Source organism: Osmerus mordax, chromosome 16 (assembly GCF_038355195.1).
Source record: "Osmerus mordax isolate fOsmMor3 chromosome 16, fOsmMor3.pri, whole genome shotgun sequence".
Taxonomy (NCBI): Eukaryota; Metazoa; Chordata; class Actinopteri; order Osmeriformes; family Osmeridae; genus Osmerus; species Osmerus mordax.
This window is the reverse complement of record NC_090065.1, coordinates 14,591,069-14,618,283: the sequence shown is the minus strand read 5'-3', so window position 1 is coordinate 14,618,283 and position 27,215 is coordinate 14,591,069. Positions and strand designations below refer to the sequence as shown.

The 27,215-nt window shown below is 49.1% G+C and overlaps 2 protein-coding genes across 2 annotated transcripts; both read left to right on the top strand.

Annotated features, from left to right (window-relative positions):
• Positions 1-94: 94 nt before the first annotated feature.
• Positions 95-18,870, top strand: LOC136959353 (phosphatase and actin regulator 1-like). Its single transcript, XM_067253665.1, has 10 exons — positions 95-248; positions 5,574-5,654; positions 8,309-8,512; positions 9,577-9,961; positions 11,455-11,636; positions 11,791-11,947; positions 14,614-14,669; positions 15,726-15,787; positions 17,043-17,187; positions 18,794-18,870. Exons 1-10 carry the CDS (start codon positions 110-112, stop codon positions 18,868-18,870), a joined length of 1,488 nt encoding a protein of 495 aa, XP_067109766.1. The 5' UTR covers positions 95-109.
• Positions 18,871-26,229: 7,359 nt separating this feature from the next.
• Positions 26,230-27,215, top strand: LOC136959433 (uncharacterized). Its single transcript, XM_067253763.1, has 4 exons — positions 26,230-26,405; positions 26,527-26,622; positions 26,738-26,845; positions 26,961-27,215. The coding sequence occupies exons 1-4, from the start codon at positions 26,235-26,237 to the stop codon at positions 27,105-27,107; spliced, it is 522 nt and encodes a 173-aa protein (XP_067109864.1). The 5' UTR covers positions 26,230-26,234; the 3' UTR covers positions 27,108-27,215.

Genomic DNA, 27,215 nt, shown 5'->3' with positions numbered 1-27,215 from the left:
CTAGGCTTGCGTGCTAGCAGAAGGCTGTTTGCTGCATTGTGACCTTAACAGCCTCCTGGATTCTCTCTCTGTGCCCTGTGTAGCGGAAGAGGTGGAGAGACTGGCCGCCATGCGCTCAGAGTCCCTGGTCCCCGGAACACACACCCCGCCCATCCGGACCCGGAGCAAGTTCGCCACCCTCGGCCGCCTGCTGAAGCCCTGGAAGTGGAGGAAGAAGAAGAGTGAGAAGTTCAAGCAGACGTCTGCAGGTGAGGACCATGACAACGCGCACACAAGAACACAATTTGTGTCAAACGGCATCAAATCCCTGTTGTCATAATCTGGTTTGGGTGGACATATAGCTATATTCTTTCTGTTGTTTACCACCAGAATACTATATTGACACTGTCTCACTGTCCCTGTCCAGTATCTTGATACAGTAGAGAGAGAGCAGGAACTTGATCTGATGGCTGTTGGTATTATTCTCTGAGCGGCTGGAGGATAATGCATTTCCCCAGCACCAGTGGTGGTCCGAGGGGGAAAGGTGACAGACAGCCTGCCAGGTGTTGGATGTAGCGGAGCACGGATAAGAGGGTTCGGGGTGTCACAGTTTTTACGGCATGAGTCTCATCCACATCCTTTGATCTGGCAATCTGCAGTGGTCAGGGTCAGTTGAAGGATACCCTCCCCCAGCTGCCTGTCTTGATTTATCTAGTTCAGCTCAGCTGGACATGAAAGATGCTTTGTGGCTGGCTGGCTTGGGTCCATAGCAGGGCGCTATGTGTCCATATACTAGACCAGATACTGTTGTTTCTTGCCCTTTTGAAACCTGATGTTGAGGCTGCTGGTGTTTTCTTATGTTACCCTAGTGTTTGTCTCGTGTGTGTGTGTGTCTGTTTACACAACATGGCACAGGTGGAAAAGGGAGAGTGGATTGGAAAACCCCTGATCTAATTAGAACTAACGGATGAGTGTTATAGCCCCACCGAATGCGGCCACCTGACTGCACACCTGATTCTGGAGCAGGACAGGCTGAGCGGTGCGATTAGAGGCTGCCTGCTCCTTCAGGGTCTCCACCAATCTTGTCAGACATCTTAAGACATCAGTGACGGGCTTTGGCACCCAACCTGGGTGGAAAAAGCCCAACTGCCTTATTTCAGGCACAACCTATGTGAATTGTGCAGATCCGATGAGAGGGGGGGGGGGGGGGGGGTTGGGGGGGGGGGGGGGGGGGTCATGGCCATGGCCAACACAGCATTTTACCCGTGCTTCACAACTTTACAACTGGCTCTGGAACCAATCGTCACTCCTAATGCCTAAACCTCACAGCCAATCAGAAGCAGAGTGGGGAAAGTGTTTTTTTTTTTCTTCTCCAAAGTCTGCGACACTGAGCAGTCCGTCGACAACTGAAGTTGAACACTCCCGAACATGACATTGTTTACAAGTGCACAGATTCGACATTGATCTAGCCTCTTAATTTTGCTCCTAAAAGTGCACCAGACTTATGCGTTTTAACGTCAAAATTGAATGAATTTCCTTCAATTCTGGGGAAGCATGCCCCCCGGACCTCCTAGAGGGTCGGGGGTTCGCCGTATCCTTCGCACCTAAAATCAACACCTCCTGTCGTCCAGCGGGCCTAATGCAGAACCGTACATAGGGAGAGGTGTCTGTCAGCAGGGAAGCCCTGTTGACACGCATCCTTTACCCCTGTTTGGTCTCCATGCTATTTCTTAGCACCTGCGTAGCCTCCCTTTCCTCAAAGTAGCAGAATGGGGAATAATGACCACTGGTCAGGTGTCCATGTAAGGTCTTTGTGTGATTGGAAGAGCTTTGTAGCCTGTTTTACACAAGGTTCTGCTTTGTTCCTGCAATGCTGCTGAGCACGGTGTCCTGGGTTTGGTTATGTGCAGACCTTGGCCTGTCTCTTTTGTGGCCAATAAAATGCATAATGTCAGGACGCCGCTCCACGCAAGCTAGTGGATTCTGCTGATCTCATCTGAGCTACAGTGGAGGCCTCTGTCCCTGACTCCGGTCAAAGTGAAGAATTGCGAAGGTGCGCACCATCAATTGGTCCAGGCCACCTCTAGCTGTAGACGAAGTGTCAAGACCAGGAACCATTGTTCGAGGTTGCTGTGATGATGCCAGGGGGACCAAAAGCTCCTTCCTTCTTCCCTACCATGGCTAGATTCCAGTTCAAACTTTGATTTGAGTTCAAACTTTGATTTGAGTTCAAACGTCGGTTGTGTAGACTAGATAAGTACAGTCGCAGTATTGCTGCACTTGTTTTTTCCTTAATTTTTTTTTTCATAATTTGAACAGGGCCCCGATTTTCCATCTTCCTTCCTGTATGCACAGGACCAAGCTAGCTGCCGGCCATGCAGATGTTGCAGGTAATTGGGAGAGGAGAGAATGTGAGCACAAGAGGATTATGGGAGTGAGATAAGGGCCAGCTCTAGGAGGGCTTACGCTGTAGCGTGGGACTGCATCCCTCTGACAGCTGGCTTGCCATCCATCCTACGCCTGTCAGCCTGTTTGTCTTTCTGTCCCAGAGTGGGCATGAGAGGATAATGGTTAGAGGTTCACAGGCCAACCTGTCTCGGCCAGAACGTGGCAACAATATGGACACTTCTCTGTGAACATGTTGGCTCTTTTTTGATTTTGTTAAAGTGCGTTTTGGATTTGCTGCAATGTTGCAGTCAATCAGGTGATTTTATTCAATCATGTTTTTTTGCTGGGCAGAAGTGCAGTGTTGACCCTCTTTTGGAAAGCTTTACAGTGTCACCTCCACTGACTTCCAACTCTAACTGCACTGTGTGATCATCCACAACTTGTCATTGGTGAGACCGGCATGAAGGTTTGAAAGCGGTTTGGGGTGGGTGAAAGCTGAGTGAAGCACTTGGCTAATAGGCGCACTTTCCAGATAGCTAGCCTCAGGGTAGGTGGGGGTAGAGAGAACCTTCTATCTTATCTGGGTCACTTCACAGCGGAATAGATTTTTCTAAAACTAAGCGTAGCGTTTTTCAAGTCGGGGCAGCCTGTATTCAAAGATGCCAGTTTCATTTAATATGCTCTTAGCCGAGGTTCTCATATGAATTTCTAATCCCGTCTTTCTGGAACTGATCATGACTGAGTGGCTGTACTATATTTGTGTTGGCTTTTTTCCTCATGTCCGGGAAAATGCTATTGAATTGGTTCTCTATTTTGGAGAGTTTTGCACTGTCCTCGCTATGTGTTGCATAATAAGCATCTCACCAGAGACGCACGAGAACCGGGCTGACTTGCAGGGTTGTCGAGCACTGTGATGCTGTTAGTCTGCTGCACTTGCCAGATGCACGATATGCATTTCAAATGTTGCTGCTACTTTTTGAAGTACAAACGGTGCATCTAGCAAGTGATAAATGTAGTATGATGGCTCAGTCACTGTACTCACACACACGCATACTCTTAAGCTAGTTCCCTCTGCTGTGGACATCGGAACATCTTTCCGTAGTGTCGTACAACAGATCCTTTCCTGTAGACCTCCAATGACATCACGGTTAAAGTCCTACAGCTAAATTGATAGGAATGAGACCATTCCCGTTGCCCACCATGGCAGTGGGAGTCCATGCCATTTTCAATTTACCTTCTGAAGTGCTCCTATTTTCCAATGAAATTTGCATACTGTGGCAATTTCCTGGCAATTTTCTGGGCCAGCGTGTGAGTGTCCAACCTGGAGACAGGGCTGACCGGCAGCATTGCGTAACTGTGTATATCCCACGGCCAGCATGCCCCAAAGCCAGCAGAGTTATGTCATAAACCTTTCTGTAATTACTTTTTCATTTTGTTCAAATTGAAACGTAATCTCAGGACATCTTACTGCCCTGCCAGACGCATAAACAGCCTTTGCATAATTTCCCTTCAGTCATCAGTTAAAGTGACAGAATTGTGAGAAGCTCTTCGTTGTGGGTTGCACTTAGACAGTCTTGGGCTTTGTTGTTGAGACTAAATCTAATATGTAAAGATAGATTGATACATTCGGTTTTTACTTTAGCCATCATCTGAAGAGACACCAATTTTGTGTGTGTAGCTTCCTGTACTTAAGGGCTCTTGTTCTAGAAATTTCTCTGAACAGTGTGATAAGTCACCTCTGCGCTTCACCAAATGGGGACATATTGATCGACCTCCTCCCCCTCCTACATATTCACCTTCATCCAGGCACACCCACACCAATAATGCTTGGAAGCTTCCAGTAACTCTGGCTAAGTAAAACCAGTGTGGGAGGTTACTTTTCTGGCCTGTATTATTTTTAGATTTTCCCATTAGGTATGTGAGAGGGACTGGACTTCAATCCATTGGTCGGAAACGGTACTGTGAGAGATTTGCCTCTACGATGTTGGACAAAAGCATTGTTACTACCCAGCCTGAACCCACACACAACATACACATGCTGTCTCTATCTCTCTCTCTCTTTACCTCTACGTTGAGCTATTTAACGTGCACCACACTGGAAGTCCTTCGCTGGAAATGGAGATTTGAACCCGTTTCCGAGTTGCCCCAGCAGAGGTGAGGACAGGGTGGTTATCACATCCCTTCCCCCCTTCCCCCATGTCTCTCTAGTCAGAGGCTCAGCCAATGCCTGGCTCCCAGCCTATCTGAAGCAGGCGCCCGAGGGGGGGAGAAAGAGAGAGCCCTTTGAAGTATGGATACTAAACATCTGGAGGAACTGAATGGAGGGTTGGATAGCTCGCTCCTCTGTGACATTTTTAACGGTGGCTTTCTTTCCCTGGTGCCTCACTGTTTGTGACATTTGGACAATCCCTCCTGGCTGTCCCTCTGGGGACAGACCTGTTGGGTGTTAATCCGCTGTGCGGAGAGGGATGAAAGGGTCAAGCTTTTCCAAAGTTTTTTTTTCTCAATGGAGTTGTGTGTTTTTAGCTTTGGCCCAATCCCTCTCTTTTTGTCAAAGCAGGCAAGGGTGTACACACACACTCTCTCTCCCTCGCATCTCTCATCTCCCTCTAACAGGCACAAGAGGCCTGCAGGGAGAGTCTTGCGCAGTGTGCTGAAGTGTTCTCTCCAATCCTCATTTCACATTCTTAATTGGTTCCATTGCAGGGTTAGGTTCTTCTAAATCACTAACATGACGTTCAGAACCGCTTTAGTCCAGCCCAGCCAGAGAAAACATTAAGTCCCTAAACTGCTGAAACCTAAAAATAGTTTGTCGCTTTAGGACAAGGCTACTCGTACATAATATATTATCATGGGAAGTGTTGGTAGACTACTCTTCTCGTCTAGCGCCTCTTCTCTAAGAGATCTTTCAGGCCCTAACCTTGGTGAGCAACAGCTGACTCAGTTTGACTAATTGCTTGTGTCACCCGGATGACGTGCCCTCAAGTCACGTTTGTCGACTGTGACGAGAGGCCGACTGATGTCATTCACTGATGTGCTGACACTGTCAGAATTGCTGATGGTGTCCATTGTGTAATCTTCTTGCTACTATTTGTTTTTTCCCCGTCATGTTTCTGATGACCACATTTAAGATTCGAATGTGACGTTGATGGAAATACTCGCCATGCATTCTTGTGTTTTCATTCAATTCTCTCTCTCCCCCACAGCTCTGGAGAGGAAGATGTCGGTGAGACAGAGCCGAGATGAGCTGATCAAGAGAGGAGTGCTGAAAGAGATATTTGAAAAAGGTGAGCTGGAAATGCAATGGCTATGAATATATCCTCATCCTGTAGCAGTCATCCGTTAGGGCACATTGCACAGTCACTTCTCAACCTGTCATGGAGACGGAGAGTGGTTTAACTGCTGTGCATCACTATGTTAAGTCTAGGTAGGTAGAGAGATACATTTAGTCATTTACATTTAGTCATTTAGCAGACGCTCTTATCCAGAGCGACTTACAGTAAGTACAGGGACATTCCCCCCGAGGCAAGTAGGGTGAAGTGCCTTGCCCAAGGACACAACATCATTTGGCACGGCCGGAAATCGAACCAACAACCTTCTGATTAATAGCCCGACTCCCTAACCGCTCAGCCATCTGACCCCCTGGAGATGGAGGTAGATCTGCTGTACGTCACATGCTATCAAGTGAGATGGTGGACGAACCCGTGTAAGTACAGACCAAATGTAGTGGATGCAGTAAACGTGTCGTAGTTTGGCATCACCACGGTAATCGTTGAATCTATCAAGACGAGATCGGAGGGTTTAGGTTTAGTTCAATGGGCATATGTGAAGCCCTCTGTGACATTACATGTAGAATAAAGTGCTACACCAATCAAATTCGATCTGACAAGATCACTGGTGTATTTCCATGTAGGTTACATTTGTGTCATTTTAGTGGGATGGTGAGAGGAACAGTTCGGTCCCCAGGCAGTCAAGATATCGGAGGCAAGTTGTTGGCTGCTGTCAGACCACTGGATACGGGTCAGTGGTCCTGGGAGTTGGAGCTGAACTGGTGGCTGGTAATCTAAACGTCTTGCTCTCTCCCGGAGGGCGACGGCCAGGGCTTGAGAGCCTCCAGTTTCCCAGAGCACACTGCCCTGCTCCGGTACCACCTCCCTACCAACTGGTACATCCACCAGCTCAGAACCACATCCATACCGTCACTTTATTTTGGCGTACTCCAATTCAGTTTGCTTGGACGGTACATCTGTACTCTCCGAGGGCCTGTGACTGCCTTCCGCGCCTCAGGAGATGGGTTCATAGTTCATGTCACATGGTTGTTTACTACTGGTTAATGTTCCCATGTAGAAATAAAGGTTTAGTCAGCACTGAGGTGATTTGAAAGGCGCTCCTTGGTTAATCAGGCGACAATCTTGAAGAGGCAACGTGTTGTCGGAGCATGGGAATAAACAAGATGACTTCTATCTTCTGAATGACCTTCTACAGGCTTGTTACTCAGTCATCCAAAGCCCTTCTATGTCACATGCCCAATGTTAAATCCCTGTCAGTTCGCTTTGACGTGTCCAAAGAAAAAAATGGATTAAGAAAAAAAATCGCAATTGATTAATCCTATCAGGATGGAAAATGTGTTAATCTGCCATCTGATTGGCCACTGGTGCGTAATCGGATTGTACCGGTTGACAGACACAAGTGCCTGGCACAGTCTGCGCACGGACTGGAAGGAGCATTGAAACAGGCTGTCGGAAGACTGGGAGGTGGGCATACACCTGGTGTTGATAGGGAGAACATGGAGACAATTGTCCACCGTGAATGTTCCTGTCCCTAGCTTTATACCACAGGACCAGGTATGAGGCTGATTGTCTAAATCCTCCCAAAACAGCGTTGCGTGAAATTGCTGAAATTGTAAAAAAAAATAAAAAAAATCATAGACTAATCTAATAGCTCTTCCACAACTCCTGGTTATTCCAACTAAACAAGCGATTGGTCTGTGTTGGTGGTTTGTTGTGAATTGCGAAGGCTTGCGGTTCGGTGGGAAGTAGATGAGTTCAAAGTTGCACTGTACCACATCTGGGTCGACATTGTGTTGCTACTGCTCCTATCTTGAAGGAACAGAAAGATAATCCCTTCATCTGCCGGTGCGATGGCAGATTTCCTGTGTCGTCCCCGAATGAGACACCGGTCCCAGTCTGTGACACGGGTCCGCCTCTGTTCCCGGAAGCCCCACTCCTCTAGGGATTTCATGCTGCGACGACCGTCATGATGAAACCGCTTTGACTCATCTGCCAAGAAACAAGAAAGCGCTCCACAAGAAAACCTATCAAGACTGCAGTTGTTTGAACGTTTCTTTTGTGTCGAAAATGAGTCATTCTCGTCTGCTGTTGTCTCTGACTAGGGGGTATTGCAGGAGGGAGGGGAGCTGTCACGGCAGGGGGGGGGGGGAGGAGAGGAGACAACCAGCCATCTATTGATTTGTGGTTTAATGTGTGTTTTAGAGGGTGGAAGGCATGTTTTTTTCTTAATTCACCCTTGCACACTGGGGGACCGGACTTGCGTTCAGTTGAATCCCTTGCCGAGGGAATACAGTAACACGAGGTGATTCTCATCCACGTTTAGGAGGTAGATGTACTGTAGACTGTAGGCCAGTGGGAGTGTTGCGTGCGAGCAGGAACAGACTTGAGTCAGTCTGTTCACTTCAGACAGCTTCTTTGTTTCCGGGGTTTATTTTTTGGATCAAAAGCTACTGAGTTTGAAGAGCCCATGTTTATCCTTTCACTGAATCATCAGCCACTTCCTTTTTCAAATGCGTTAAGGACTGTTCTGGGGGCCTTAGGTTTTCATGGCTTCCGAATGACGCAGGCGATGTTATTTGCTGTTTTGTCCTTTCCCCCCCCCCAAGCTAGGCCCAACTTTCAGCCCTGTGCCTCTCTGTCCGTCTCTCCAGCCACCGTGGAGTTCAGGTCCTCCATGGATGGCGGAATCTCCCCTCAGGACCCCTCCATGAAGACGTCCATGGTCCTGCCTACCAAAAAATCTGTCACCTACCCTGGCGACATTCAGGACACCCCCGCCAAGCCACTGCTGTACCACAAGCAGCCCCCTGCTCTCCCCCCTAAACCCTTCTCCAGGATGTCTAACCATGGCTCAGGTAAGGCTCCGGTTCACTTATGTTTAATACCCCCCCCCCCCCCCCCCCCCAAGTCATATTGATCCTGAAGCCGGATCAAGTGATCTCTGCAAACCACTTTCCCCTTGTTGTGGGAGATGAAAGTGTGTCAGGTTATGCCAGGAGTGTGCAACAAAAAGGAAATGGTTTGAGTATACACACAAGGCCTTGGATGGATGGATGGATGGATTGTTTATTTCCTGCATGAAATGAAGAGTTTCTCAGATTCCTCTGTCCTTCATTTGGCTCAGTTATGTCCGTTAAATAATGCTAATATGCTGCACATCGCTGTGTGTCAGAGCCTGCAGATGGCGGAGAGATTAGTCTCATTAAGTCCCTCAAGTCATGTCAGCTGGACTCCCTGTCCATCACGGTCAATCCATCAGTCAGCAGGACGTGGTATTATCAGTGATCTAATACTCACCACTCAATTCAAGTCTAGGACAAGTCTGAGAGGGTAGTCCTCCAGTCTCTCTCTCTCTCCCTCTGTGTGTTTGTCTCACTCCTTCTCTCGATAGAGAGGCCTACACATTATGATACTTATTGAAATAGTGACGGATGACAGATCTTAGTCTCTTGTCTCTCTCTCTCACTCTTTCTGTCTCTCGATAGAGACACAGCCTGAGAACGTTCTCTGTCCTTCCTCCCTGTTTCAGTAAGTAGGAGGGGTGGGAATCTTTTGGTACCTTTTCGAGTCGATTCTTGGGGGGTCACAATTCGATTAACTTGATTTTTAATCAAATTTCGATTCAATATATGCTTGCATTTGATTCCCATTTGCTGTTTAGTGTTACTTGTTCCTATTTGACTGTGATAGGCAGTTGTGTTGAAGAAGTCCCACTGCATCAAAACCTATTGTTTTTCTTGCAGTTTAGTAAACTCATTGTTATGAAAAATAAAAATGGATTTTTGACATTTCTGAATCGTTAGAAGTTCGATGTTTTTTTTTATTTTCTTCACCCCTAGAAAGTAGCATAGTGTGTAGGCCTATGTGACTTGAACAGGCAAATCAGTGAGTGATTCAGCCTTCTCTCTCCCCTCCCCAGACTCCTGCCAGCCCATGAAGCTACCGTGCATGCCAGGGGGGAAGCTCTCCCCGCCTCTACCTCCCAAGAAAGTGATGATCTGCGTGCCTCCTGGGGGGCTGGACTCCTCCTGCTCCTCCTCCTCCAACCCTCCCAGCTTCCCCCAGAAGTGCCCCCCTCCTCAGGGCCTGCCGTCACACCACATCTCCCTGCTGCCCTCGCAGCTGTCTGCCCTCTCAGGTCTTCACCACCACGGGCACAGCCACCAGGGGGGCCACCAGGGGGGCCACCAGGGGGGCCACCATGGCCACCCGCTCCAGCTGCAGTACGGCAGCATGCACGGCCCCAGCCGCATCATCGAGGAGCTCAACAAGACGCTGGCGCTCTCCATGCAGAGGTTCGAGAGGTGAGCCAGAGGCAGGGTCTCGTCCTTAACAACCTATTGGAAACCTAGCACAGCCCCTCGCAGTCGGAATAGCAAATCGGGTTGCCAGGCTTGGGTAACCCCCTTTCTATGTGTGTGGATCACGCCTCCTGCCGTGCAACTGTTAGTTGGGGGGGGTTAAAGTGGGGGTGGGGGTGCCTGATGTTATTGAGGCCGTGCTGGCAAAGGAGGGGCAAAGGCTGGCAGCGCCATGCGGCTCTGCTTGTGGAGGTGTGACCCGTCTCGCCCGGGTCCTCCCCCGGCAGGCAGCCTGACCTCGTGACAGGCTGTGTGGAGTGGGCACCCCTCCAGGAGCCAGCCTGGCACACATGCCCACAGCTGGCCCCCATCAGACACCGGCCTCTGCCGCATGGACTGGAGGTTGTGCAATCAGGGCTGAGATGAAACTGGGCTGCCTCAATAAATGTAAAAATAGAAACATCATATATTATTGAGCCCGATTATGATCGAAAGCTGATGCGGTTAGCTGCAAAACATTGAAAGCTGCATCTTGCTGAAATCTGGACTGAAATGGCAAGACCTGAGACTAACCCGAGCCTAAATGAAGGATGTAAAGCTCATTGGTAAGGTAGCATAGAATTCAAACACCATTTAGTTTGGGTAGCTTGTGTAATGATGAATCCAGCCTTCCAGCAGGTGTTCCACACTCACACACACTCACTCCTGTTCCCTCTCAGGCGTCGCAGCAGTCTGAGTACGTTGCATGTTTCAGTGGGTGGGCAGCGTGGCCCCCCATCGTTCTTCCCAGCGGGGGCTTGTGGGTAGTCTCAGCTTGACGCCAGCGTGGCCCTCTGATAGGTTGATCCCTCTCCCACTTTAAAATGACTGCAGGATCCTGACCTAATTAACAGACTACTTTGCTTCCATTTAGAGAACAAAAATGAATATCGAGCTATATCTTTGAACATGGCAATGCCTATAATTATGCAAAGATCTTGTTTAAAGGTGTTGGGTGTATCTCACTCTTGGCCTAGTCCCAACGCTTCCTATTTCCTTCTCTTTTGTCTCTGGATTGTCAGTAGATTAAAAGACAGTCCGCTATCGGTCTTATGCATAGATTCCATGAGGTAATACTGCGCATTGAAATTCTTAAGTGTAGACCCTGCAATATATAACATGAAAATAAAAAGGGCTAAGAAGGCAAATCAGGACTACTTTACACTGCACATCATGTTTAGCTCCAATGCTTCAAACATATGCCTTCTATTTCAGTGGTGACATTTTAAGAATGTAAACAAGCTAGTGGCTGACTCATTTCAGCTCTCTCCCCAACTGTGCAGTGAATTTTTTTATGGGGACCCACAAAACCTTACTATTGCTAAAGTAATACCAGGGCTTTTGTTATTTAATATTATTTACAGTAATATCTTGTGTAAAAATGTCTAAAGTACAGACTTGGGCTGAATGACTGCCAACTCAGATTCAACCACCGACCCTTGCCCTCTGCCTCCTAGCTCAGTGTTGCATGCTGGTCAGTGTAGTCTGCTGGACAGCAGACAGGTCCCCTCTGTGATCATTGACTGCGACGACGACAAGGAGAACATGCCAAACGAGTCAGACTACGAGGACCTGCCCAGCATGTACAAGGACGAGGATGATGAGGACGACGAGGAGGACGACGACTCTCTGTTTACAAGTAAGAGGTCGTCTGGGGCACACACACACACACAGTAGAGTGCCAATCTTTTCAAGGTGACATTTGTCACCATCTATGCCCAAATCCAACATCTACCACATGCTCAAACTAGGTGCACGTGTGTGTGTGTGTGTGTGTGGCCTCATGCCTAAAGGTACCCTAGCTCTGAAGGTCTTGAGGAAGGACTCTTTGGCCATCAAGCTGAGCAACCGTCCGTCCAAGAGGGAGCTGGAGGAGAAGAACATCCTGCCCATGCAGACAGACGAGGAGAAACTCCAGTCCAGGCAGCAGATCGGCACCAAACTGACAAGGTAAGACACACACACACACACATACACACGTGTGTGTGTGTATATATATATATATGGGGTGATATTCAGAGTGTGACACGCAAAGATCTCCACTGTGTAGGTGGAGAAATGGATCAGAGAAAACGGATGATTCGATTGAATCCAACTGACTTATTTCCCTACTTGTCAGCGCTCGAACGATTTATCACCGGACTGTGAAAATCAACGGTGAAAATGGTTCAGAACGCCAGTATGAGGTGTTGACCCACTTTGTTGAAGACGGTCTGATATTCTGCCAAGCATAACTCAAACGCTTCTCTGTCCATCTAGCTCTTAAAAGCAAAAGTAAACTTGACTGTAAAAGGGGGGGAGGTGGGAGGAACACACACTCATAATTTTTGATTGTTTTAAATGTCTGCAATAGATTAGCCCTCCATCTCAGAGAGAAAGCTGAGCTGACCTCATTTCAGCTCCACCTCTCTCTCTCTCTCTCTCTCTCTCTCTCTCTCTCTCTCTCTCTCTCTCTCTCTCTCTCTCTCTCTCTCTCTCTCCTCCCCCCTCTGCCTGCTGTCCTCCCTCGCTCACTGAATCACCATGGCGATATGTGCCAATCCATTATCACCCCACTCCTCCACACAGCACCAACAACACACTAGGCAGACCATACTGACGGATCACGCGCGCACTCACACACACACGCAATAGCAGCGCCACACACAACAAAACAGGTTGCACTAGCCTTTAATATGACCAGGTGGCAAATCTACCTCTGTGCTGGGGCTGAAGGGATCACACCCACCGGTGGAATCCTCATTTCACACCAGCCACTGGGAGCATGGGCCTCCAATACAGCGAGGACTTTATTGCCAATCAGAGCTAATGTTGACCAACCTCCTGGATGACTCTGGAATCTTGTCTCTACACCCCAGAGGCGGGAGAATGGATGAAGAGATGGATGATACTCCACACGCGTTCCAACATATTTGTCATCGTGGAGGACATGTTTCATTTTGTAATTTTTATGGTTGTGGCCGCGGCTCCTTGAAAAGGCTCTGACTGACAGGCAGGTCGTACACAAGGAGGATGGCTGTGATGATGACGACGGTGGTTTGGGAAGGGTCAGTTTGATTGGCTGAGGTCACGTTAAGGTGAACTCGAGCTGTGTTATGCATGTGTATGTAGATCCTCACTGGCTAGGACCCTCCCCCCGTTTCCCCCTCCCTCCGGATGGGTGCGTCCAAGCAGGAGACGAGAGGAGGGCGTGACGGGCTGCAGCTTGTGTAAGCTGAGAGCGGGCCCTGACCGGAGCAGGACTGTGTGGCGAGGCGCTCTGGTTCAGAGAGCAGGACATCAGTCACTAATGCTGCAGAAGCACACAGGAAGGAACGCGAAGGCATTTCAAATGACCTCGTCTGAATGGCATTTGGCATTGTAGTTTGACGGGGAACATGAAAGGTGCTGACGGATCGAGAATGTCTTTGTCCGTCTCCGTTTTGCACGTGCCCTGACACGCACACTTTAGCATTTTCCCTTTTCGTCAAACTTGTCTCATTTCCCTTTTCTCTTTCCATCCCCCTCTCTTTGTATCTCCACGTCTCTGTCTCGCTCGCTCAGTGGTGTGTAGGTACCTCCTGCGAGAGACTGGGTGGGTGGCTTATTTTAGCATTCTCTCAGCACTCGCACACGGAGAGCTCCCAGAAGGCATGTGTGCACCGGTCACGTTGCCCGGGGGGAAGGGGGTCGGGGGATGGACCATGTCTGCCTTCTGCTGACCATCCAAGTATTTTCCTCCTCTTCTCCATCTCTCACTCCCCCTGTCAGGGAAGAGGGCAGGAAAATGGAGAGGCCATCTGTCACCAGAACCTAGCAGGATTTGTAGTCCACGCGCTGCAGTGTGGTTTTTCTGAGGTCATGGCAATGTAACGTGAGGTGGGACCTGTAAAATGGGAATTTCAGCATTTCAAAGAATTGTGTGTGTGTGAGATAAAACACATATATATATATATGTATATATGTTTTATCTCAAGTCGATTCCAATGTTTTTGGTTGTTGCTCATGATGCAGGTTTTTCGGCGTGACCCCACACATTTACATTTAGTCATTTAGCAGACGCTCTTATCCAGAGCGACTTACAGTAAGTACAGGGACATTCCCCCGAGGCAAGTAGGGTGAAGTGCCTTGCCCAAGGACACAACGTCATTTGACACGGCCGGGAATCAAACTGGCAACCTTCAGATTACTAGCCCGACTCCCTCACCGCTCAACCACCTGACTCCCACATAAACACACATACCACCTCCTCCATGTTGGGAGGATTCAGCTCATGCCTGTCCGTCACTGTGTAGTCACGGGAGCTGTGTGTCAGACAGTGTGACTAAGGGGCTAGACGCGGAGGAAGAGAAACCGGCCCTGCTTCCTGTTCCTCTCACAAACGCACCCTGACTGACCATGCTAGCCCAGAGCTACTTGGACTTGTAAGATAATATATATATATATATGTATATTATTATTTTTTTCTTCCGTTTAGCACTGGGATTCTGTGTTCTGAGATTCTGACGAGATCCAGTTTTCTAGTTTGTTGGGTGAAAGTGAGTGTGTTGTGTGTGTGTGTGGTGAGGAGAGTGTATGAAGGGGAGGGCGCCCGGGAGTTGGTGTTGAGATGTGACGGGTGTGTTCCCTCTGTGCAGGCGGTTGAGTCAGAGGCCAACAGCTGAGGAGCTGGAGCAGAGGAACATCCTGAAACGTGAGTACACATCCAGTATGTACCCCAAATCTACTTCTCCATTTACACATGAGCACACACTGTTTTAGTTTGACTTGATTTTACCTCACAATAGATTTGATCTCACAATAGTCAATAAAGTGTCACCTGGGTCTCACTTGGGCCTTCCACATGGTCAGCGTTCCTCCATATCTGCACTAGTCTGTGTGCTAGCATGTAGCCAGCGCAGGCTGTTACAGGAGCTGTGTGCTAGCATGTAGCCAGCGCAGGCTGTTACAGGAGCTGTGTGGGAGGCCTGTTACACGTTCCTGCCCCCCCCTCGTCCTGCAGAGATGCATCAGCCCCCCCCCCCTTCTATCAGAGAGATAGCAGTGTGGGACTGCCTTTAAACACTGATTAGGCAGAAGCACCACATGGGGGGGGGGGGGCGAACAAGAACAGGGTACGAGAATACATGATGCACATTTGTCAAGGTCAGGTCGCTGCTCTGCTCGTTGGAGTTGATGAACTGATGAACTCTCAGTAGAAGGCAATGTGGGTGTGTTTTTGCTCTCCCTTGTATACAATGTTGTTTTGTATCCCCCCCCCGCCCTCCCCTTTTTGTTTTTTTTTTTACAATTGAGAGGGTCCTTGTCTTATAATTAGCTTGGAGTGTAGCCAGTAGCTGTTTGGCTAGTAGGACTCTGGTGACGTGGAATCATTTTGTCTGAATAAAACTGGTTACGGTGTTGAATCTGAACCCCATTTTTCCCAAAGCAGAGCTTTTTGTATTTTGAATCGTGGAAGGAAAGAGAGGGAGGAAAAAAATTGCATCAAAAAAATAAAATTGAATCAGCAATGCGAACAATCCTACAAAAACGGGCTGTAAGGACAAACAATTTGAGGCCGTCCGAAATGCAGTGGCGTGGAATACGAGGGGAGTGTGTGCACTGCATGTTAATGCGCCCCCATTATGCAAATGTCGTTCCTCCTTGGTAGTGCTCAGCCGCTTTCCTACAGGTGTCCCTCCCCGCGTACGCGCGCACCCCTAAACCCCCCCCCCCTGTCTCCTCCTGACCCCCTCTCCTGTCTCCACAGCCCGGAACGAGCAGGAGGAGCTGGAGGAGAAGAGGGAGATCAAGCGGAGGCTGACTCGGAAGGTAAGACTGTCATACAGGGGAAGGAGGGGAAAACTGAAACGCCCCGACCACCCTGCACCCCACCTCCCCCCTCCTCCTCGTCCCCCAACCACAAGGCCAACAACCTGCAGACCCCTGCTGCTGTTCTGGAAGGTGACGGGACGGGACGGAGGGGGGGGGCAGAATATCCAACGGGCAGAAACGCCAGAACAATGACTCAGCAGGCTGAGGAATGTGTGAAATCAGTGACATTTCTCCATACTCCATTTTTCCCAGCCTCCCATGGAGGAGGGGGGGGGGGGACACACCGATGTCCTCAGTGTCCTTGGCCCTTCCAGAGAAGCTGATGCCAGACCCTCACACCAGCTTCACCACCACCACACACACACACACACCCTGAAACGGCGCCTGTTCCTCTCACCTCAGATTGCCTAGCAGCACGTTCCCCTCACCTGCTGGGCGCTGGCTGAACACACACACACAAGCTTCCATGGTCCTGTGACTCAGTGCCACCGTGCACCTGACTCAGAGCCCGTTCACACACGCCAGGCTCAATCCTGACTCACGCCCCCATCCTTGATTATTCACATGGAAGCAAGCCATCCCTCTCCTCTCTCTTCCTGACCCCCTCTCCTCTCTCCTCCTGACCCCTTCTCTCTCTTCCTGACCCTCTCTCCATCTGACTTCTTCTCCTCTCTCCTCCCGGCCCTCTCTCCTCCTGACCCCCTCTCCTCCTGACCCCTTCTCCTCTCTCCTCCTGACCCCTTCTCCTCCTGACCCCTTCTCCTCTCTCCTCCTGACCCTCTCTCCTCTCTCCTCCTGACCCCTTCTCCTCCAGACCCTCTCTCCTCCTGACCCCTTCTCCTCTCTCCTCCTGACCCCTTCTCCTCTCTCCTCCTGACCCCCTGAACCTCTCTCCTGCTGACCCCCTCTCCTCTCTCCTCCGGACCCCTTCTCCTCTCTCCTCCTGACCCTCTCTCCTCCTGACCCCCTCCCCTCCTGACCGTCTCCTCTCTCCTCCTGACCCCTTCTCCTTTCTCCTCCTGGCCCTCTCTCCTCCTGACCCCTTCTCCTCTCTACTCCTGACCCCCTCTCCTCTCTCCTCCTGACCCCTTCCCCTCCTGACCCCTCCTCTCTCCTCCTGACCCCTTCTCCTCTCTCCTCCTGACCCCCTCTCCTCTCTCCTCCTGACCCCTTCCCCTCCTGACCGTCTCCTCTCTCCTCCTGACCCCTTCTCCTCTCCCCTCCTGACCGTCTCATCTCTCCTCTCCCCCAGCTGAGCCAGAGGCCCACGGTGGAGGAGCTGAGGCAGGCAAAGATCCTGATCCGCTTCAGTGACTACGTGGACGTGTCCGACGCCCAGGACTACGACCGGCGGGCCGACAAACCCTGGACCCGGCTCACCGCCGCCGACAAGGCAAGTTACCCCTCCACTTGTTCTCCCCCCACTCGGGCCTGGGTCAGGCGGTGGTGGAGGAGGAGGGGGGGGGGGTTAACCTTTACTGTATGAGGCCTACTTCTCACTGAGACTGCTCCTGGTATGCAGCACATCTAGGGAGTCAAGTGGCTGAGCGGTGAGGGAGTCGGGCTAGTAATCTGAAGGTTGCCAGTTCGATTCCTGGCCGTGTCAAATGACGTTGTGTCCTTGGGCAAGGCACTTCACCCTACTTACATTTACATTTAGTCATTTAGCAGACGCTCTTATCCAGAGCGACTTACAGTAAGTACAGGGACATTCTCCCGAGGCAAGTAGGGTGAAGTTGCCTCGGGGGAATGTCCCTGTACTTACTGTAAATCGCTCTGGATAAGAGCGTCTGCTAAATGACTAAATGTAAATCTAGAGGTCAAAATATTCACCTCATGCACCGGTTTCGCTCATTTCCTGCCGTCAGCATCAGAGGGTCCAAATGGTTTAGATTCCTATGTTGTACGCCACAGCAGCTGTGGCGTACCTTCTCTGTCAGGACCACAGCTAGACCTCAACTATCTACGACAGCCAGGACTGCTGCTCGACCCTCAAGAACTAGAGCTGGGTGAAGCGGCAGGACGCTGCTCGACCCTCAAGAACTAGAGCTGGGTGAAGCGGCAGGACGCTGCTCGGAGGCATAATGCTAGAAGGTTCCGCCCTGCTCTCCTCCATGGCCGCTCCGCCTCAGCTGTTTTGTTTTGGTATTATTTCTTTATTAAGTCTGTTATTTAACCATCTATCTGTTTACCCCTCTGTAAGTAAACACCCCGAGCGTTCCTGCCTCACTCTGCAGCCTGCGTCTAATGAGGTCCATCTATCTGGGAGACGTCTCCCTCTCTTCTTCGCGCGCCTCTCGGCCCTGCCGTCTTTCTCTCTCAGCTTCGACGTCAGGGACAGGAGGCCAGGCAGACTGCGGACCACGCCAGGTCACACCTGACCACGGCCCACGTGAGAGGGCGGTAACACAACGCCCCCCCACTCGGCCCCCGTTACGTAACGGGCAGACGGAGCCCCCAGGACCCTTCGGCCTCGGCCTCTCTCCAATGCCGCTCGCTTCCGAGGCTGACGTCTGTGTCCAAGGGTTGGCATCCGAGGCTGGCCTCATCTGCAGTCTGGCTTACTTCCGGATCCAGCGTCACGTCAACCCTTTCACGTGCTTCGCTTTCGCTGGGGATGATTGGTTGGTGGATACTGTGGGATGGACGTGATGTCCGCCAGAGAGAGCAAACCACAACACCCTTGGTGTCAATTCGTCACCTTTTTTAATATCCCTGTGAATATAAAAACGACTGAAGGTACCAAATATATCAATGAACTCGGATGATGTACACAGAAGAGGGATTGTTTGGAGGGAGAGAGGGAAGGGGAGGCTGCAGTTTCTGAAAGAGAATAGAACAGCTTCCCTCGTGACCTTAAGACGCTGGTAAATGATGCATGAAGCATTCTGAAAGGGCTCGGAGCGAGACGGTGGGAGATTGCGGTTTGTTTATGCGCTAACTCCGTCCCTCAGCCCCCCCCCCACTTCTCACTTTCTCGTCCCGTTTGCCCTCTACAGGCAGCCATACGGAAGGAGCTGAACGACTTCAAGAGCAACGAGATGGAAGTGCACGAATCCAGTCGCCATTTAACCAGGTGAGGTGGCGCCCGCTGCCGCCGCGCGTCTGCACGGAGGGACTCTCCGCAGAGACGCCTCGCTTGCACTTCCTGTGGAACCCAGTACAGGAACTCACTGACAGCCACGTTTCTGTTTGAAACAAGTTTTGAGATTTTTGAGATTGCGTTTCGTTACAGTTTACGGTATATTGACACTCGCTTTGTTTGACGCTGCTTTTGTTTGGTTGTCCGTCCTCTCTAGGTTTCACAGGCCGTAGACCACCACTGTCTAGGGAGCCACCAGCCTGGGGCGCTCCTTCTCCCAGAACCACAAGTGCTGGACAGTTAACCGTGCCCGTTTTCTACGACAAGGCCACGTGCTTCTCAAATGCCTTTTTTTCCAAGACCCTGCAACCGAGTTGGTTCTGCACCCGCCCGACCACCCCCCCCCCCCCTCCCCCCTCCGCCTCCCCAGGGGGTGTGAACAGACACCCTCTCCGATGCCGTCGTAGCACGCTGACTCGTTTCTCGCACACGCCCGCGCCTCCCATCCTCTCGTCCCCTCCGTGGAACAAACGAGCCCAAACGCTCCCCTGTCCTCCCTCCTAGCAGCTGAGCTCTCAGGCAGGCGCTCGGTGACCTGGTGTCGAGAGGGGCCGCTGCCCGCATCGCTTGCCGCCTCGCCCCGTCTCCAGCGTCACGGACAGGCCGTCCGCGATCGGGGGCGTCTGCTCGTCCTCTCCGCCTCGGTCCGCGGACCTGCTGAGGACGTGGAGCGTGTCCCGTGTTGGATTAGGGTCTCAACAACCATAGTTGGCTGTTTAAGGGCCTGCTGCTGTTCGGTTTGCCATCTGTTGTTGTTTTATCTATGGGTGAACAGAGAGGGAAAGGGCCACGGCTCCAGAATCATGTGTAACGTCCTCCTCCTCTGACTCCACAGCTCCCCCTGGGGTTTCCTCTGTGTCACTGCTACATCGTGTCATCCCAACTTTCATCCCCCAAGATGTGCAATTCTCTTCTATGACGACTGTGTCGATATCTGTTGCTAACTGTGAATTAGAGATGGTAGACGGCGTTTGCCCTCTCCAACATGTACATATTGTTTATACTGAGGTAGAAATCCTATAGAAAGCGTTTAAAGATGCAAACGTCCAATTTAACATTTCACGTGGGGATCTTGAGTGGGGGCCTTGGAAGAGGCTACATCTGGCAAACGTGCACTGCTGCTTACATGTAACGGCTTTGTTGGGTTTTTTAAATGTGATTTGTATTTGTTTTGTATTTGTTTTTATCAGCCATACTTTAATTTGAAAGGGTGGGTTCTGTGGCTTTGAGGGTGTCACAGACCGTGACTAAGAAACACGACGTCCTCAGGCAAGCTGAGGCTTGAAACATGATCCAGGGATGCACTTTCCTTTATTTTTTTATTTTTATTTTTTACATACTGTCCACTTACTGGAGCACTGTTACACACTACTTTTTACATTGAAAAGTTCTCATTCCTGGTCTCTGTATTTTTCAAAAGAACAAGTCTTTATCGAGAATGAACATTTTATAAAATCTCTTTCCTTTACTCCTGATGTGTAAAATCCAAGTAACTATTGGCCATTATGTAGTACGAAAGTAAGCATATCATGCAAGCTTGACAAATTTAATTTCTGACCCGTGTTTTTTTTTTTTTTACTGAGGTTGGTTTTACTATGGCCATTGTTGTTTTGTCACCTTTTTAAATGTAAATTAGCAATATGATGTTTAAGCTATGTAAGGGTCATCTGCCTCCATGTGGGTACAGCTGCTTCTGCACAGTGCTAAATCCCCTCGTTTGGTCTCTTGAATGATTACAGGGGCAATCCAGTAGAATATGGTTTAGTACCTTGTTTGGCACATTTTGGTTGAACGTTTATATAAAAGCGGTACAATGCTTAGCACACAGGTTCTTTCAAAGTCCCAGTGACTTGGTTTTATTAGGCCACCTATACATTTAAAGAGCTATTTGGAAATAAGTAGGGGGAGGTGTCATGCTTCATGCTTTAACTGGCTTACTTCTGTATCCAGCATGTCATCCGTTTAGTTTGAGCACAGGTGTTAAGATGCTAAAGTATTGGTACTGTATTGCTCCATGTTGTAAAGAGCCAAATGTCAAGCCCCTAATTTTTTCAAGCCGGCATGAAGGGAATGTTGTGTTGGAATCACTTCATACTAATTCAGCAATAAAACTTCCTTTTTTTTGACAGATTCATTCAAGTCAATGAATGCCATGTATTTTTCCAGATATGTAAATGGAAAAAACCCGAACCCAAGTCATGCTTTAGGTGCACTTTTTAACCAGTGTAAAACAAGTGGACCAGTCCTACAAGTCCTGACTAACTTTTGAATCGAATCAAATACATTCAAATACTTATGTTTTTAAATTGGTGGTATTGTAATTGGTCAAGGCCAGATTTTTTCACAAAATTAGTTAGTTGTGAACTGACATTAAATATCCGATATTTGTGTCTGTCTGTCATTCAGCCGCCATTTTGTTTCTGTAACCATGGCAATATGACCATTAAATGCTGCTGGGTGCCTTGTGCCTGCCCAGGAATTGTAGCTGACTATTGAACCTTTATGAAAAGGGAAATACATGTATGTTGAGTGTGAATACATGTGTGTGTGTGTGAGAGAAGAAACACTAACATGATGAAAAAATGAAATGGCTTTCATCCCCCCCCACACACACACACACCTCAAAACAAGCAATACGGAGAAGCACAGCACTGTCACAATGACATTTTTCAAGGCTTCTTCTGTAAATACATCAAATACAAGACACCGATGGTGACAATTCATTGTGATTACCATGAACATGCCACAACATACTCATTTAATTATTTTGAGTTCTAGTCCAGGCCTATTGTGAATCAAAGTCTATCATTAAATGGATACAAGTAAGGCCATTGCCTAAAATGTTGTCATGGACATTTTTACATTCTCCTGTGTCAGGTCTGTGTCCATGTCCTTGGATGCCAGCAGCATTACACCAGTGGAATATCTTCTCAAGATGTTGCTCACCTGATGTCTCATTACCTGTCATGTACTTACTTACTTTGCGCAGGTGGACAAATGCATGTAACAGGTAGAATGGTTTGTTTATGTCAATGAAATCTTACTAAAAGGATTTTTCCAACATTCATGCTTGATTGTTGTCAATTCTTTCCAGATCATATATAAAAAATAAAATAATGTTTTACTAGCAATGGTGGTAGGTAATCTGTTTACCGGACAACTGTACAACCAATAGTCCACCAAATACTAACTACTTTTAGGTTTAAAGTTGTATTACACCCAAATATTACTGTCTTGCAATTCGACTTGTTTGCTAAACTGCAAGATGAGCAGTTATAGGAAGTTTGGGCACCCAACAGCAGTGCCCAAACTCCCTCATGTTCTTGTGGCTGAAGGGGACACTAGATCCCACAGACACTCTAGACTGTCATAGACAGCCTTCCCAGAAGAGACAGCTGTTATTGCTACATGGGGGCTATAACTGAACTCCATATGTTATAACTCCATAATATTGCCTTTAATTTTGGAATGAGACATAAAATAAAATAATCTTGGTGTGATGGTCAGGTGTCCCAATACCTTTGTCCATCATAATCAGTAACCATGGAAAAGGTCATGCTTCAGTCCAGCACAGAGGTACTATTTCTTTGTTTATTGAATACAGTATTTAATTTGACTTACACGTAAAACTGTAACAGTGCAGTTTCTGAAGCCCTTGACATACCAACAGCCTCCAGACACCCCTCCACAGTCACCTGTGCCCACCATACAAGACAAGCTAAAGAAAAGTCACAGTAACTTGTCCACACTGGAAACTGAAGTTAAACAGGAACAACTTTAAAGGCAGGGTAGGTAATGGCAGCTCAAGTTGCAGAACAATATGGCACTGGATTACCTCAGGGAGATACATGTGCTGTGATAGGTCATGAACTTTACAAATCACAATGATATATATGACCACCAGGTCACCTTCTACAAGGGCTGCTATGTGATGAGGGACGACTAGCAGAGAGCCATAGTAGCTTTGTTCCCACAAACACAGAGACGTGCGTGTTTGTGTCTGAGAAGATGAGAGACCGACTCTAAAGGATGGGACCTTTGACATTTTTGAACAAAGTTGCACTTGAGACCTGATTGCCTTGGTGTGTTGGAGAGTGGGCAGCCTGGCTATGTGTGTCTACCTCTATAACCTTGGAGATGCAGACAGCATTAGCCTGTCTGATCCCCAGTGACAGACACAGAGGACTCGAACACAGTGTTTAGGTACACACACACAAACATACACACAGATACACTACCAGACCGGCACACACACTCACACACATACACACAGATACACTGCCAGACCTGCACACACACTCACACACATACACACAGATATACTAACAGACCTGCACACACTCACACACAGATCTCCACACATCAGTATGGTTTCACGTCAGTTATCTCATCGCGTTATCACAGAAAAATAAATCTTTTCGTCCCTCTTTGTTGGTTTCCTGGTGAATCCTCCTCTTTAACCAGGACTCGCAAACTCAAATACTTTCAGCTCACTGCCAGGATATATCACATCTCTATCTCTGTGTGCTTGTCTGTGTTCGCCAGGGCCAGCATATATTGTGAGAGGTGTCACAGGGAGATTAGTGAGCCCTCCGAGATGAGGCCGTGCCATTGTCCTGAGTTTAGCCAGGCTAAGAACTCCACCACAGGTAACAGCCCATGGTAGGATCTCTTGAGGCCAGGGGTTGCAGTTTCTTGTCTCACCACTAGATGGAAACCTCAGCCCATCTGTATCTACCGGGCCCTCCTAGAGCACGTGGTAGTCTGGGCCCCTCCTACAGCACGTGGTAGTCTGGGCCCTCCTACAGCACGTGGTAGTCTGGGCCCTCCTACAGCACGTGGTAGTCTGGGCCCCTCCTACAGCACGTTGTAGTCTGGGCCCTCCTACAGCAAGTGGTAGTCTGGGCCCTCCTACAGCCCGTTGTAGTCTGGGCCCTCCTACAGCAAGTGGTAGTCTGGGCCCCTCCTACACCCCGTTGTAGTCTGGGCCCTCCTACAGCAAGTGGTAGTCTGGGCCCTCCTACAGCCCGTTGTAGTCTGGGCCCTCCTACAGCAAGTGGTAGTCTGGGCCCCTCCTACACCCCGTTGTAGTCTGGGCCCTCCTACAGCAAGTGGTAGTCTGGGCCCTCCTACAGCCCGTTGTAGTCTGGGCCCTCCTACAGCAAGTGGTAGTCTGGGCCCTCCTACAGCAAGTGGTAGTCTGGGCCCTCCTACAGCCCGTTGTAGTCTGGGCCCTCCTACAGCAAGTGGTAGTCTGGGCCCTCCTACAGCCCGTTGTAGTCTGGGCCCTCCTACAGCAAGTGGTAGTCTGGGCCCTCCTACAGCAAGTGGTAATCTGGGCCCTCCTACAGCAAGTGGTAATCTGGGCCCCTCCTACACCCCGTTGTAGTCTGGGCCCTCCTACAGCAAGTGGTAGTCTGGGCCCTCCTACAGCCCGTTGTAGTCTGGGCCCTCCTACAGCAAGTGGTAGTCTGGGCCCTCCTACAGCAAGTGGTAATCTGGGCCCTTCCTACACCCCGTTGTAGTCTGGGCCCTCCTACAGCAAGTGGTAGTCTGGGCCCTCCTACAGCCCGTTGTAGTCTGGGCCCTCCTACAGCAAGTGGTAGTCTGGGCCCTCCTACAGCAAGTGGTAGTCTGGGCCCTCCTACAGCAAGTGGTAGTCTGGGCCCTCCTACAGCAAGTGGTAGTCTGGGCCCTCCTACAGCAAGTGGTAGTCTGGGCCCTCCTACAGCAAGTGGTAGTCTGGGCCCTCCTACAGCACGTGGTAGTCTGGGCCCTCCTACAGCACTAGGTAGTCTGGGCCCTCCTACAGCAAGTGGTAGTCTGGGCCCTCCTACAGCATGTGGTAGTCTGGGCCCTCCTACAGCAAGTGGTAGTCTGGGCCCTCCTACAGCCCATGGTAGTCTGGGCCCTCTTACAGCTGTGTGTGTGTTACTATGAGAGTGTGTTTTTAAGTATGTGAGTGTCTGTATGAATGGGTGCATTAGTCAAAATGTGGAGTCAACGTTCTGCAGCATCCTCTGCCCCCCCCGCCCCCACCACCACCACCACATGCCTGCCACACACACATTCCCAGAACATCAGTGTGAGACCGAATAAGTGACGTTCTCCACAACATATATGGTGATCTGATTCTTATAGAAGGAGGCTCAAAAGGTCTGCCTCATATTGAATGACGGTGTTCACGCGGCGTATATGTCGCAGGACATGTTTGTGTCCATCATCTATACCCACGCCTGGGAGAGGAGGCTAGCAAAATACCCCTGTGGATGACATAAGAAGAGACATGGAAGAATGGAGAGAGAGAGAGGAAATGAGGAAGGGGAGGACAGGCCAGGAGACACCAGTATAATTGTGTAAGGCTGGTATCACCATGCCCCACCCAGAGGCATGGTTAAGACGCTCTGGATAAGAGCGTCTGCTAAATGACTAAATGTAAATGTAAAATGTTATGTCATTTTGACAGTGGTGGGGAAAGAAGTATTGAAAATAGATGTGGTAGGAATAGTGTTCTTGTCCTATGCCCGTTGCGGCTCATTTCGACACAACCAATCGAGGAGCAGGCCCGAATAATCAACTTACAGACTCTTGGGCACAACTGTTTGATGGGCCCCGAGCCAACTTGGTTTTGGTGTGTGTGTGTGTGTGTGTGTGTGTGTGTGTGTGTGTGTGGGGGGGGGGGTGGGGGGTGGGTTATTTAAAAAGATCCAGAACTGATTTCTGAACAGTAGATGGCACTAATGAACACGTGTTTTCAACTTTAAATGCGACACATGAATGAGACTGGAAATAGAAACTTGTGGAAAACTCAACAGATTTGTGAGGAGATTGTGTTACTGTGTCGTCAGTATTCAGGATCTGGTTGTAGTGGCCAAGATTTTTAAGCTACAGAAAGATAACTTGCATACTAGCCAGTGCAAGAGTTCCAGTCAAGGTCTATCCACTTGGGCTGCCTGTGATTGCAAAACATTAGAATGTTTGTAATGACAGCTCAAAAGGGCTGTTTATCCTTTACGGTAAATTTCCAGTTTAGGGAGAACCATCTGGAACAGCTGTCCCTACAGGCTGTTTGACAAATAGAAAGCAGGTTAAATCAATCCGTGATGTGCCAGTATAGTGATTAGAGGTTTGGTTGCAAAACAGTAGGATGTGTTTGAACTTTTAACCCTGGCCAGCAGCCATGGAGTGCCCCAAAACACACATTTTCCTGAATCCGGCTTGCTCAATACTGGGCTTTTTTGAGCGAGGAGAGAGTATAAAACTGTGGAGACTTTCAGTGCTGGAGACAGACAACAGTTCAAGATGAAGACTCAGATCCAATCCTACTTTTTGCTGTCGGTGGCCATCCTGCTGGTGAAGGCCCAGACACCATCTGAGCTCAGCTATGAGGACGTCTTATCAGGCCTGTTTGCCAGTGGAGATGCTGACCGACGCACTTTCCGTCCACTTCTAGAAGAACTCCAAGAGGACACTGTAAGTACAATGACGGAAGAGAATTGGCGCACACCAAAATCGTATACAACTGTTACAAAATGTTGTTTTATGATTGTCCAGACTATGCATTATTCAGTCCTTTTTTGTTGTGTTTTCCCAGTTGAACTCTGCAGAGAAAAGGCTGAGTTTCGTTGCAATGGAGACTGTGTGCGATGGGGCACAGCAAGGCATGCCATGCCCTCTGAAGCAGAATGGGGTAAGATCAACTATTCGAGACAAAAAGAAGAAATGTAAACTCAATCTACTGATATCAGCATGGGATGAGAGAATCCCCCACTGTTTATAAATAATACACAAATTCCTCACTGCAGCAAGTATTGTCATGCAACCTAGTGGTTAGCCATGCAGTCCAGGATGCCAGCAACATTGATACCTCCAAAATGTCTTGTCAGCCCATGGAGAAAGAGGAGGCTTTAAAGGTAGGTCTAAACATATAATACATAATCATTTTTAAAATGTCAGTGTTGAAATGTGTTACCTTTGACTGAAATGGCTTACCTTCTGGATATTTTTGCTTTGTGTTCCTAACTGCAGCAGAAGATTAGGATGAGGAGGAGTAAGTCTGGAAAGGGTTCCAGCTCCAAGGGATCCAAGGGATCCAAGGGGGGTTCCCGTCCTGGGGGTGGATCCTCCATCGCTGGGGGGGGCAACAAAGGAAATGGAGGAACTCAAACAGCATAAAAAACACGTACAACCGGATAAAAAAAATATATATTTGTTGGAATTTCATCTACATTTTCTGTTGATTTACAATTTTTTTATCACACTAATAAAGAATCTCAGAATGAA